This window comes from Ursus maritimus, unplaced genomic scaffold (assembly GCF_017311325.1).
Source record: "Ursus maritimus isolate PB19 unplaced genomic scaffold, ASM1731132v1 scaffold_14, whole genome shotgun sequence".
Taxonomy (NCBI): Eukaryota; Metazoa; Chordata; class Mammalia; order Carnivora; family Ursidae; genus Ursus; species Ursus maritimus.
Genome location: NW_024423786.1, coordinates 24,805,694 through 24,820,307, shown reverse-complemented (window position 1 = coordinate 24,820,307; position 14,614 = coordinate 24,805,694). Strand labels below are relative to the sequence as shown.

At 49.4% G+C, this 14,614-nt stretch overlaps 1 protein-coding gene across 1 annotated transcript in view; it reads right to left on the bottom strand.

Moving 5' to 3' along the window:
• The window catches only part of LRIG1 (leucine rich repeats and immunoglobulin like domains 1), a 35,352-nt gene that overhangs the window by 5,663 nt on the left and 15,075 nt on the right, over positions 1 to 14,614 (bottom strand). Inside the window, exons 6-9 of the mRNA XM_040628585.1 lie at positions 13,331 to 13,402; positions 12,425 to 12,496; positions 7,985 to 8,148; positions 640 to 960 (exon numbers count right to left, since the gene is read on the bottom strand). Coding sequence (XP_040484519.1) covers positions 640 to 960; positions 7,985 to 8,148; positions 12,425 to 12,496; positions 13,331 to 13,402 — 629 coding nt within the window. The remainder of the gene's footprint in view (positions 1 to 639; positions 961 to 7,984; positions 8,149 to 12,424; positions 12,497 to 13,330; positions 13,403 to 14,614) is intronic.

Genomic DNA, 14,614 nt, shown 5'->3' with positions numbered 1-14,614 from the left:
CAGCTGACTTCTGCCGCGTACTCCCTGACCCAGCAGTGGGCACCCCGCTCACGCCGGGCACCACGGCAGTTCCCCCTGGGCTTGCTTCGGTGCCAAGTCTGACCGTCCACGGAGCTTCTGATACAGAGGACTGCACAGCAGAACTACGTGGGGTAAAGAAGGTGTTTTCCTGCGGTGTTTAAGGGCTTCGAGACACAGTGGTTCCGCGCTTACTACCCGGCGGAGGGCGCTTCACCGCTCTAGCTACTCGCTTCTCCATGACAACTCGCAGCCCTGAGAAAAGCCACCTCGATGGGCTCTAAAGCTCAGAGGGCGGGAGCCTCGCCGCCATCAGGGTATGCTCGGAATCTGGACACCGGACTTCATGGTTTGTGGAGGACAATAAATGGATAAAACTACAAGGCCTGGGCCCTTCATTTCACTTAACACAATACCTGGATAAAAAGTCACCAGAAACAGGTGAATCACCGAGAGTAACCCTGCACTCTACACAACTTGCTCTGCCCCCCTGCCCCGCGCTAGTGACACGGTAATGTCCCGATGAAGCTCCGGTGTCTCCCGCCTGCATCCTTCCCACACGGTCACACAGAACCACGCGCGGCTTTAGAGGACTCACACCAGTCCACGGCACCGCCTTACCATTCACGATGAGCCGGGCCTTGTGCGAGTAGGTGGAGCCGAAGTGGTTGGTGATGACGCACTGATAGCGGCCCTCGTGTCCGAAGGTGACGTGGCGCAGGTGCAGGACGGTGGTGTACTCCGTCACCTTCCCGTCCTGTGCGCGGGCGTGCGCGAAGTTCTCCATGTCGGCGTTGGCCAGGACCTCGTTGTCCTTCTTCCAGGCAAACGTCACGGGGGAGCTGCTGCTGCTGGCTGCTGAGCACGTGAACCGGATGTCCTTGCCCACGACGGCCATGGTGGGCTCTGGCTGGGTGATGATCTGTGGCTTCGGTAAGTCATCTGCGGAGAGGAGAGCCCGATGGAAGAGTCTCCCACCCAGGCCCTCAGGACACAGAGGGACCGCACCTTTCAGGGTCTCTGCTGGCCCTCAGCTCCAGCATGCACTGGAAGCGAGTTGCACCATGGCCATCTGGCCTTACCCGATTAGAAACCCCTGGGCAGCGATCGGCTCTGGGACCACACTCCTGGACTACGAACCCAGCCACCAAGACTCGTGTACCAGAGCATACATTTCAGGAGTTTCCATGAGGGGTTGCTTCACTTCCTCACCTTAACACAAAACACACTAACAGAGTCAGGAGCCATCAGCCCTGACTGCATAGACCTTACCCACCAACTTCACTCCAGGAGGAGAGGAGTAGGAAGCACTTTCAGAATGCGAGACAAACTCTTCCAAAACTCTGCACCTCTGTTAAAGCCACAATAACACTAGTGAAAATGGTTATGATCAACTTTTCCAGGATTCTGGAAGGCTGTCACAAGCAAAGGCTGTAACGACCCATGGAGGGTTGACTCAAGGAAATGCCTGAATCTCAGGAAGGAAAATGAGCTTTGTGGTGTTTAACTTAGCTTAAGTCCCATCTCTCTCTGCCTAGCTTTGCGGTAGGCTTAACGCCCAGCAGCCTGGCGACCACCGAGGGGCAGAAGGGCTGTGGCGCCCCCACAAAGGCCCCGCGCTCTGGCATGATTCGGCCCGCTGCAGCTGGCTCGGCAAGGAAGCCCTGCGCCTGGGACGTTTGATGAAAACAAGCAGCAGCCAGCGGTGAGCTGTGTCCACTGGAGCCAACAAGAGGCTGGCCCAAAAACCAAAAAGGAAAAGCCGTGACTGAAAAGGTCCGACGTGTTCCTGAGGCTCTAGAAGGCCACATGCATGTGCAGGGCTACGCGCATGCCCAAGACAGGCCTGAGAGCAGCCTCGTTTCTCACGGGCGCGGCGGCACCCCTCGGCACAACGGAGGTGCTGGGCAGAGTACGGGGGACTTTGTGAGCTGATGTAAGGGCTCTCTGTGCAGGCGTTAGCCAACCGGGGGCCACTTCAGTGGCTGCATAGAACAGATGACAGTATTTGTCCAGGAAAGTCACTCAGCAAATTTTAATAATAAACAGAACAACAACAAAGCAGGGGCAAGACGGAGGGAGAGTCTGTCTCTGGAGTTGCCACATTATTTTAAAGGCTCCGTTTCCAACAAAAAAACCACAAAACAGGGAAAGAAAGGTGGGGAAAAAAAGCAATCAATGGAAACTGTTCTTGAGGAAGCCCAGATCTTGGACTTAATAAAAACTTTAAATTGGCTTTACAAAATATGTTCAAAGAACTAAAGGAAATCATGTCTAAGAAAATTAAAGGAAAAGCATCTGAATACTTACCCAACAAAGAATGCCAATAAAGAACTAGAAATTGCAGAAGTATACCAAATATAAATTTGGGAGTTTAAAAGTATAAGAACTAAAATGAAAAATTCACTAGAGGGGCTCAGTAGCCCCACCGAGCAGGCAGAACAGCTTGTGAACTCGAGACTATCCAATCAAAGAAACAAAAAGCCACGAAGGTTAAGGAATAGTCCCAGAGACCTGTGGGACAGCATCAAGCTAACAACATACAAATAATGGGAGTCCAAGAAGGAGAAGAAAGAAAAAGAAACTGTATTTTGTAGAAATAATAGCCCCAAACCTCCCAAATCTGATGAAAAATAGGCACCTACCCCTCCAAGAAGTTCAACAAACCCAAAAAGGATAAACTCAAAGATCCCCCCCCCCCCCCCCCCCACCGCAGAAACATAACAGTCAAACTGTCAGAAGCCAAAGACAAAGAATCTTGAAAGCAACCGGGGAGCTGCAACACATCACAGAGAAGGGGTCCTCAGTGACATGCAGCTGATTTCTCACTGGAAACCACGCGGGGGAGCAGGCAGACATATTCAAAGTACTGAAAGAGACTGTCAGCTACGAATTCTGTATCCAGCAAAACCGTCCTTCAAAAGTGAAGGAGAAATTAAATCACTCTCAGATTTAAAAACAGAAAACCTATTTTGCTGCTGCCAGACCTGCCCTTTTTAAGAAATACTAAAGGGAATCCTTCAGGCTGAAATGAAAGGACATGAGAGTAACTCAAATCCACACAAAGAACTAAAAAACCCCGTTAAAATAACTACACACATAAGTATGCAAGTACAGTGTGTTTTTGTAACCCTCTCCTGATTTAAAAGGCAACTACATAGAGCGATAATCACAAAACCGTGTTGACGGGCTCACGATAAATAAAGATGTGATTTATGCGACATCAGTGCCGCAAAGGAGGAGCTCCACAAATAGAGCTTAGTAGGAGCAAAATTGTGCATACTACTGAAGTTAATTTCATTATTAATCTGAACTAGATTAAGATGTTAATTTTAATCCCCATGGCAGTCATTAAGAAAATAACTCAAAAAATAGTAAAATAAACAAGAAGGGAGTTAAAATGGTATATGAAAAGATACCTAACGTGGAACCAGTCAGTAATGAAGAAACACAGGAACAAAAAACATAAACCACATAGGAAACAAATAGCAAGCAGCAAATTCTGTCTTATCAGGAATTACATTAACAAGTCAGTTAACCCCCCAGTCAGAATGCAAGATTACTGAAATGATTACAAACCCATGACTGGGCTACATGCTTTCTTGTAAGAGATACACTTTAAATTCAAAGTCACAAATAGGAAAACAGTTGCCAACAGACAGCTACGGCGTCAATACTACTACCAGATAAAATAGACTTTAGGGCAGAAATAGTTACTAGGGAGAAAGTAATTTTTTGTAATGTAAAACAATCCATCCCAAGACCTAAACATCCAGTATATATGCACCTAACGGTTCCACAAAACAAGCAGCAGAAACTGAAGGAAGAAACGGACAGTGCAACAGCAGCTGTGGAACTCAACACTCCACATCCAGCGATCAGATAAAACCATTAGGCAGAAGATCAACAGGGCAACAGAAAACCTGAATGACACTCTAGGCCAAACAGACCTATCGGATATCTATAGAAAATTCCAGCCTACAACAGCAGAATAAACATTTTCAAGTGCACATGGAACGTTCTCCAACAGAGTTCATATGTTAGGCTAAAAAATTTCAATAAATTAAAAGAAATCATGCAGTGTCTTTAATGACAATGGAAAGAAGTCAGAAATCAGTATCAAGCAATACTAGGAATCTAACTTTTGGAAACTATATTGTACTTCTCTAAGTCAAAAAAGAAATCATAAGAGAAATTAGAAAATATTTTGATTGAATGTGAAAACAAATACCAAAACTTAAATCTGCAGCCTAAAACAGTGCTTATAGAGAGATTTAGAGCTGTAAATGCCTACATTAAGGAAGATCTCAAATTAATAAACTCTTCTTCTTAAGAAATCAGAAAAACAAGCTATATCCAAACCAAGGAGAAGGAAATAATGATTAGTGCAGAAATAAATAAAAGAGAAAAATGGGGGAAAAATCAATGAAAACAAAAGTTACTTCTTTGAAAATACTAACAAAATTGAAGAATCTTTAGACTTGTAGAGTGGGGAGGTGGGGAGAAGACTTCAAACACTAGGAAGAAAAGAGGGTACATTACTAACTTTACAGCAATGAACAGGAATACTATGACTCATTTGTATGCCAACAAATGAGATAACCTCATATACGCACAAATTCTGAAAAAGACAAGCTACCAACGCTGACTCAAGAATAACCAAAATCTGAATAGACAGTAACAAGAAACAGAGTAAGTAATTTAAAAAATTCCCACAAAGAAAAGGCCAGACCTAAATGACTACTCTAGTAAATTTTACCCCAAATTAAAAATATTTACCACTAATCCTTCACATATTCTTCCAAAAAGATAGGTGAGAAGTGAACATTTCCGGACTCCACTGTATGAGTCAAGTATTCCCAGATAATAAAATCAGACAAAAACAAAACCATAGACCTTTATAAGTACAGATGCAAAAATCTTCAACAAACAAATACTGGCAAACCAAATCCCACAACACATAAAAAGGATTATACACCATGATCAAGGAATGCAAAGTTGGTTTAATATCCAAAAATCAATGTATTATATACCCTATCAATAAATGGAAAAAAATCCTATGTGATCACCTCAACAGATGTAGCAAAAAAACATTTGACAAAATCCAACACCCTTTCATGATAAAAACTCAACAAATTAGAAATAAAAGGGCGTTCTTCCCAGATAAAGGTCATCTATGAGAAACCCACAACATCATATCTAATGGTGAGACACTGAATGCTTCCCCCCAGTCAGGAAAGACGAGGATGTCTGCCCTCACCACTTCTACTCGGCACTGCACCGGAGGCTCTACGAGGGGCAATCAGGCAAGAAACAAAATAAAAGCTATTGAGATTGAAAAGGAAGAGTAAAACTCTTGATTTTGGCTCAGGTCGTGGTCTCAGGGTCATGAGATCGAGCCCTGTGTTGGGCTCCATGCTGGGGGTGGAGTCTGCTTAAGATTCTCTCTCCCCCTCTCCCGCTGCCCCTCCCCACCCTAGACTCGTGGCTTGCTCACGCTCTCAAAAGGGAAAAAAAAAAAGAAGTACTGATACATACTAAAAAATTATGCTATTAAAAAGCTGGTCACAAAAAGCCATACATTGTAGGATTCCATTTATATGAAACATCTAGAGCAGATAAATCACAGAGACACAAGGTAGGGTAGTGGACAGGGGAGAGTAGGGTGTGACTGCTGTGAACAGTTTCTCTAATGGGTGATGAAAATGTTCGTAAGTAGATGGTCATGAGGGTTATACAACTTTTCAGTATTCTACAGACTGCTGATGGGCACACTTGACACAGGTGATTGTCACAGTAGCACGATACAGCCCTCTTCACAGGAAACAGAAAACATTCTCATGCCCTCAAAAAGAAACTCCCTGCCTTTTAACTATCACCCCTTCTCCTTCCACCCTAAGCCACCAGTCATCACCAACCTCTCCACCACCCCTGTTGTGGTCCCTAAATGGGGACCTCTTCTGGACAGGACATTCACTCCTTCTGCATTTATCATACGGACGGAATCACAGTATGGTCTTTGGTGACCAGCTTCTTTTACTTCAAATATATCAAGGTTCATCTGTTCTACGAATGAGTCCTTTCTATGGCCTAATAATACTCCAGCGCTCGGCTGTGCCGTATTTTATTGACCCACTCATCCGGTGATGCGCATCTGGATTATTCCCACTCTCTGGCTCTTATGAACAATGCTGCCACGAGCATCCGTGTCCAGGTTTTATGTAGATGTGTTTGTGTTGCTCCTGGGTACACAGGAGCACGTTATCTTATGCTGAATTGTCGGGGACACGTCCAAACTGTGTTCCAAAGGGGCTGCACCATTTTACATGCCCGCCTGCAGCAGGGGAGGGTTCAGACTCCCCCCCCCCCCCCCCCCCCCCCCCCCCATCCCCCCCACCCCTTCCTGCCTTTTCGCCAATCCTCACCAGTACTTGCTGACTTTTTGATGCTGGCAATGCTCATGCGTGTGAACTGGTTATTTTTTCATTTTACAAAAAAGGAGGGGAAAGACTCCCACACAGCTCAAACTCTGATCTCCTGCCAGTTGTTTTTCATGATTCCCATTCATAGCTGGTGACTGTTTCAGTGGTGAGCCCGAGCTACATTGAGGAGCAGACAGCTGCTGCCCCCCGGAACACGCCAGGGCCACAGGCCGGAGGCTGGGCGCAGCAGGGTCCACGTCCCGCCCTGGCTCATCCAAAGGGGAAGATGACACCCTGGGACAGGAAAAGGGAGGAAGGTGCACAAAGCTCCATTTCAGGAAGGCTGATTGACAGCTGAATGGGCAAGGCCCAGCTCCCTGGTGACCAGTGGATCACACAATCACTTTGTCCTCGGGAATGCGAGCTACGTGTGGTTTCACGTCCTGCACAGAGCTGCCCATAGGCTGATCAGTGAGGAAAGCTCATTCTGCAGGGCTGTACCCCACGGGGTGTTCTTAGGGCTGCTTGCTGGACTGCGCCAGCACAAAGGAGGGCAAGCCTACTTCCAGAAGCGGTGGTGATGGCGGTGGTGGGCACAGGCACGGGAGGGGGACATCTGTATTTGGACTTGAGCAGGCACACCGGCTACGGCTCTGCCCGGGATGTAGGGGGGGGAGAAGAGGACCGCGGGGGTCCCCACACTGCTAGGGCAGCTCCTGGCTGGGGTCATCCCACCCAAGACATGGGGCAGACCATGGGGAGGACAAAAGGCAGGAGGACTCACACCTGCTCCGGAGAGCCCGTCACGCCTGGGCATCCCACCCTCACTCCCGCTTCGAGACCAGCAACCACTCAGAACTCATCTCATTCTGTGATCACGTCATACTGAGCACGAGGGCAGGCATTTCTGCTGGAGCGTGGTGTGTGGCAGGCATGCGTGCACACAGTCTCCGGCCGGTCGGCATCTTCTATGCTCTGTGCAACCAGACCGGGATTCCGACCACCCCTGGTCAGAAGGATGGCAAGGCCCATGGAACAGTCAGAGGAAGAATGAGTGTCAAGCTCCAAGTGCAGATTTCAGTGGTTTGGAGAAACAGCAAGAGTGCAAGTCAACAAGGAATTATTTTTACTACAGTAACTGTTCTCCTGAGACTTGTTCTTCCTGTGTTTAACCTTTCATTCCTGGGGCTGGAAAGAAGCACACATTAAAACCCCAGCCTCATACGCTGAGTAAATTCACAGCTAAACCTGGGCACCAGGGCCGTCTTGAGACAACACAACTTTCTTCCAGTAACTGATTATTCTGATTTGTAACCGAACCAGCGCAGGCTCCCTTCTGATTAAACGCATGTACTCCAAGAACCACATAATGAGGCGTCTCCACAGTAAATACTATGTGTGGTTTCAGTGGGAAATAAATTGCATCCAGCAATTGGTAACCAGGAATTGGGGTTTACTCTGATCATAGGAGTCGCTCCCATAATGAGGGGTTCCTCCTGGCCTCCTTGCCCTTCATGAAAAAAAAATCACGAAGACAGTCTTACCGCACACGAAACTCTCCGGCGGCACAGAGAAAATGCTCTGGCCCTTTAGCGACTCTGGGTGGGCACAGGTGGCTGTCACGAAGGCCTGCAGCGTCCTGCCCACCAACCACGGGGGCAGCCACTTGAGCTGGCAGTCACACAAGAAGCTGTCGCTGCTGATATGGCTAAAAGAAAAACAAAGGGGACATCTGAGGTGTGATCTCAAGATAGGGATACTCCCTTGGTACACAGATTCCTTCCCTCTGTCACCTCCCGTCAGCTTCTGTTGTTAACACCAGCAGTCTAGAAAGGGAAAAGATTTTTCACAGTTCTTCTCCAATGACCTAGAGCAGAATGCATCATCTGCTTGGAGTTCTTCATAAAATGCAGCCCTGGCTCAGGATGTTAAGTGGAACCCAAGATCTGGCATTTCTTCTTCTTCTTCTTTTTTTTTTTTTTAAAGATTTTATTTATTTATTTACTTGACAGAGATAGAGACAGCCAGCGAGAGAGGGAACACAAGCGGAGGGAGTGGGAGAGGAAGAAGCAGGCTCATAGCAGAGGAGCCTGATGTGGGGCTCGATCCCATAACGTCGGGATCACGCCCTGAGCCGAAGGCAGACGCTTAACTGCTGTGCCACCCAGGTGCCCCAAGATCTGGCATTTCTAACAAGGTCCACGGGCCTTACTGACCCCGCTGTGTACAACCCGGAGTTCACATGTGCTCAGAGCCAGGCACCCAGCGCTCTCACGTGCGCCTGGGGGAACATCCAACCTCTTCCAGCCTCTGACCATCCGACGGAGATAAGGAGCCCTGGCCCCGCTCTGCTTTCTCCCACTCTCCTGATAAGCTATGGGAGCTTCCAAACTCAGTCTGAAACTTTGATCTAGATTCTGAAACCAGTTCTGAGAAGGGTTCTTTTTCTATATTGCTGTTGGTTTTTTATTTGGCAAAGCTGCCAGTTTTCTTACGTTTCTTACGTTTTCTTCAGCCTCGCCCTCGAGGTTCCGTCTTGTTTGTGTCTGTCCCTGCACCAGCACGGTTCGGGAGGCCGGCAGAACTCGGCTCCGCTCCCTAAACAGTGCTTGTTCGGTAACTGCCACTGCCCAGGGAGCGTGAGAGTGCACAGCTTTGGTTTTGTGAGGCTCCAACCAAAACAGAGAATATTTTCTTTTTCATTTCTCAGCAACTGAGGATAAGCTTTTTAAACAGAAATCGGAATCACCATCTCAGCGGACATTCCTTCCTGAGGAGTCACTCGAAGATAAGTCAACCGAAGAGTCTAGCTGCCCTGTTCCTGGAAGACCTCAAGGCCGTGAGCTTAGTAATGGAGGCCAGCCCACAGCCAGGGTGAAGGCAGAGAGAGAGAACACGGGGCTCCCCTGTCATGAACTGCCTCTGGTACACGGTGACAAGAGGGGGCACAAGTATCCTGAGAAAGTCCACAGGTATCACTTGGGCCAATATTAGAACAATAACCCACCTCCACCCACCATCTTCCTCATATGTCAACCAAGCCAACAAATGGACCATCTTTTGGTTTTCCTCTATTTCACGCTGGCTTTCTAAGGAGCAGAGAACTGTCAAATTAGTAAACAACAAGGAAGGATGAGGTGCAGGCCAGAGAAGCCACCGCTAGCTAAATTCAGGAAAACCTACTCTTCCGTCCTGTTCCTCGTGGTTCCCAGATTAGACGTCGAATAGTAAAATACTTATGGAACGTGCTTTTTCAAAGACTGAAATAATCGATCTCAAAGCCATTCTAACTGGGATGTCTGCCCACATCTGACCTTTAAATCAGCACTGGACTTTTTTTGTTGTTTAGATTTTTGCATTTGTATTTAATGGGCAGGTAGCTCTGTGCTTAGAGGTATCGACCCGAGGGCTGTCCTGACCGAGGAGCTGGTCAGGTAGCAAGAGGGCTCCCACAGCCAGGCCCGAGGAAGCGGCTGACTCCCACTCAGGAAATGGGCAGCTGCTGCAGGTGGGCTGTGGATGGGAGCCGGAGGGGCTGTCACCAGTCACTGAAAATGCAGCGTCTGTGACACACGGAGAGGAACTCTCCCACTGTCAGAAATGCTGTCACAAGCCCCCATCAAGTAGGCATGTGGCGTGGCTGCCCCTCTCTGTGTCATCAGTGGGAAAGCCCTAGTGAGGTCTACAGGAAGACACTGGGCTGTCGCTGTGGGACTCGAGGCACTTGGGTGGAGGACAGGGACCTATTTCATTTGAGCCACAGGAACAGAGTGAGGAAAGCAAATTTGACATTTATTGTTGATCAGAAATGTGTGTGGGGAGAGTTACTCCTCACACCACATAGCATTGGCCTAGCTTGCTTCACGATTTCCTACCTTCTCCAATGAAGCCCACCTCACACAGAGGAGACGAGACCTCAGCACGAACGGATTGGGTATTCGGGGTGGAAAGAACACTTTCCTAAAGAGTGAGTCAGGACCAGCAAGACCGGGGCAACTTGGTTGGCTCAGTTGGTTAATTAATGGGTCTGACTCTTGATTTCAGCTCAGGTCATGATCTCAGGGTGGTGAGATCAAGCCCGGTGTCGGGCTCTGGGCTGAGGGTGGAACCTGCTTAGACTCTCCTTCTCCCTCTCCCGCTCCCCCCAATTCTCACGTGCATGCGTGTGTGCTCTCTCTTAAAAAAAAAAAAAAAAAAAAAGACCAACAAGACCAATGAAGACAAGTCTGGCCAGACAATAAGGACACTGACCGCCCCCCGACCTCCCCTCCACACACATACATCGCTTTAAAGATAAAGGTGAGGTTGGAAGAAGGGACTGGAAACTGCCAGCAACCCCAAGGCTTTGCAGATTTCCGCTACTCTTCCTTCTTGTCAGCTGCTAACAGGCACGGCTTTCCGCAACCCCCGCCTCCAGCCATCCCATCACTCTGCTAGCTTACGGTGCATTTTCATGATTCCAACTCAAAGTGTGTTTCTAATCATCGCTTGTGGAAATTTCCCCAGAGCATGACTAAGTGCACGGTACAACCTGCCTTGATCAGATGGGGGAAGAAAATGACCAAGTGGAATTAACTGTTTCTCCCATCAGAGGACTGGGCCCAGGGCCAGCCACAGCTGGGTACATGCAGCGAGTGGCGGGAACCCAGGCAGGGGCCGAGGCTGAGCCTCCAGAACCAGGCTGAAGCATATTTGGCGGGGGGGGGGGGGGGGCAAGCTCCTGGAAGAGGCCAATGCTTCCCAATTAGATAAGTATCTCAGGAAACCTCAATTTTTTACGGAAGCCAGAAGGAAAATCTGTCCTTCCCTTTTTCAGAATATCCTCTTCCCATTTAATCAAATTACTTCCAACATTATATTTGAAAAATTTCAAAGAAAAGTTAAAAGAAATGCACAGTGAACACTCACCATTTTAAGATCATGACCCTTCCAAGAAACATCTACTCAGCAGGCCTGACTCTCAGGGCTGCATAAAAGCCATGAGGCAGGTGCCTAAAAGGCCTCCCCTCCCCTCACGTATCCAGAGGAATGTCACCAGGGGCCTGCTTTCGTTTTCAAGTATGGGGACTACGCCTTCCTCCTTCCCCATTTCTCCCTAGGGCCCACCAGGAGTGGCCTCAGGCATGAGGATGAGGTCAGGACGCAAAGATGGCCATCCTTCGGCATCCACCCTTCTGTCAGCACTTCTCTGAATCTCTCAGAGAAGAGAGTCTTCAGCTAGACTTTGTGGCTGCAGAATCAGATTAATGTATAGGAAGACGAAAGGACACGTGGGTGTTGCCACCTAAATACCCAGACGAGCTCCTCAGCCAGAGACTAGGGCACAGGCAAGCTCTTCCAACCCCTGTCACCCAAGGGCCCGTGGTCAGTGTCTACGGGGGCAGCAGCTCCAGCTGTGAAGTGCTGTGGGGCCCTGGAACGGACATGGGCCGGCACCATTTCCCTAATCCCACAGCTGCCTGTGACCATCCCCCACGGGATCTCGGCCTCGCCCGCCGGCCAGCACGCTCTTTCGGAAGCCCCTGGCAACAGAGCTGCTCCATTTTAAGCAAACCTACGTGAGGAAAACTTGCACTTGACATCATTAAAGGAATGACTATCCATTTTCTAGAAGAGAATTCATTTCACATCCTCCAGAGCCGCGGTTAGTAAGCTACATACAGCCTGCGGGCCTGGTTTTTCGTGACTAAGAATTTAGTGGCACACAGCCACGCCCAGGCACATGTATTATCGATGGCTGCTTTCTGTGATGACGACAGTACAGCTGCCGTGACAGACACCCTCTGGCCCACAAAGCGGACAATATGTGTGACCCTTTAAGAAAAGGTGTGCAGACCCCAATCCAGAAGCAGCCCCCACCAGCCTACGCACAAATGTAAACGGCCCCATCTCGCACATAAATCAACGCATCACAGCATTAAGGCATTTCCGACTCCAAATCCTCTGCCCGTGTTAACCAGGGCCATGGAGTCCCAGGTACTCACAGCTCTCTGAGATTCTTCATCTTCGCGAAGGCATCCGACTGCACAGATCTGATGGCATTCTCTCCAAGGTTCCTGCAAAAGAACACTCTTTACTTACGCAGACAAAGGCTGGGCACCCTTCCATCAGCCACGTGTCTGGGCCCAAAGGCTCAGGGATTTTTGAGGATAGTCCTGGTTCCACCATGTGCCGGAGGTACTAGCCCGACCCCGTGTCCCAAGTCCACTCTACGCGCCTGTCCCCTCACAGACACTGACACGAGTGCATGGACTAACCTCCTAACCACACCAGCCTGAGGGCAGCGTCACAGCTGGGCTGAGGCCCGCTCAGCAAGTCAACAGGCAAAACATTCCCAACAGAATTCACGTCCAACTTGATTCCAGACAAACAGACTAAGAATCCAGTACTGGAGGCATCTGCCCTAGATGGTGACAACATTAACGTCCCTGGGTAGGCTCCATCCTCTTCCTCCCAGGCTCCCAGAGCCAACCAGGGCAGGAGAAAACCTCCCAGCTAAGCGCACCATGTGCTCGGCACCGATAGGCTGCTGTTGTGGAATGGTCCGCCGGGGCCGGGACACAGTGCCCGCACCGAGGTGACAGGGCCCAGGGTCTGTGCAGGGGCCCATGCCGTGGGGCAGCAGGGCAGGAGCAGGGGGGAGGTATTTATCCAAACAGCAGCCCCATTAATTAGGTGCTCACTGACCGGCCATATGTTCTGTAACTGTTCCTGGCATGGGCAAAATAAAGGCCAAAGTTGAAGCTGACTTATAATGAGAAGGAAGCAGCTGGCGTTTCCAAATAGGCTGTTTCTCAGTTTACAAAGATGTGATTAAATTGCTAGCAGACTTCCCCGGCAGCCGCATTTGGCAGGCCTGTGGGTCAGGGAAGGTCTGGCGAGATACTCACAGGTGCTCCAAGCCTTCCAGCCCCGAGAAGGCTCTTTTAGCCACGGACTTGATCTTGTTTCCAAACAGAGTTCTGCCATTTCCAAACATCCAGAGATGGGGGAAAAAAACAAACAAACAAAAAAACCGGAGGGGGAGAGACAAGGGAGGAATGGGAGAAAGAGAACACACAATTAGGGCAATGCCATCTGATAAGTCTGTCCCGTGAGGGGCAGGTGGAAATCTGACCTGCACTCAGATTACGGGTCTGAAGTATGCAGGCCTTCCCCTTTTCTGAAATGAAATACTTTTATCTTTATTAGAATTTAACAGTGATGACAGGTTGCAATTGCATGCACTGTCTCGCCTGAAAAGGCTCCTTGCGATGTTCAGTGGAAATCCCCTTGTCCAGCCCGGGCTGTCTCTGCAGACCACCCAAGGGCCTCACGGGAAAGAGGGGACTGATCACTGTTCTAGTGAGAGGGAGCAGAGTCATGGAAGGGAGTGCAATCTCTGGAACTAAAATCTACCACCCACTTCTGAAAACTGGGGATAAAGGTTCCCAAAGGAGGCAAGACGAGTGCAGGAAAATGGGCATCCACCAAGATGGCTCCCCAGCCCCTCGCACCTGAGAGGCACCCTACTAGCCACCATGAGCGGCGCCCCTGCCTCTGGGAAGGCCCCTCAGGGTGTACAGGGCAGGCCCCCACACTGTGGCCTCTTAAGCAAGGCCCAGATCTGTTGTTGTTGAGTCCAGATTTTAAATGATGCCCGAGGTTCATTAAATCCCAGACTGGTCCTCAAAGGTCAACCTCCAAGGTTACCGAATACCTGTATCCCTGGACTGCCTACCCATGGGAAGGGGCTCCTACTTCCAAGCAATTCCAATCACAGCCTCCACGTAACTACCCAGAGCTGTCCCGGAAACCACAATCTGGTGCCCTGCTGAACACATGGAATGAACGAATGCTGCTTCTGCGGGGCTGTGTAATCCAAAGGAAAGTCTGTTCGGGGTGGGGGGGAGGGGAAGAACTGAGTGGGCTGGACACTGGGAATGAAAAGAACTAAGGTCCCAGTTTTCCCTCCTCACTATGCTATGCAACACTGACGACAGCCCAGCCGGGCACTTCCTGCCCCTCCTGCAGGCACAGGAAACCACCTGCCAGAGAGCGCCCCAAGGCGCGTGGGCTCTCCCGCCCGCTGCCCAGCAGCATTATCTAAAGGGCTTGTCAAGAACGGGGGCTGCTGCGAAGTCTGAGTCCCCAGCCCTGGGAGGGAGGGCTTCCTAGGGTGGGCACGGGGAGCA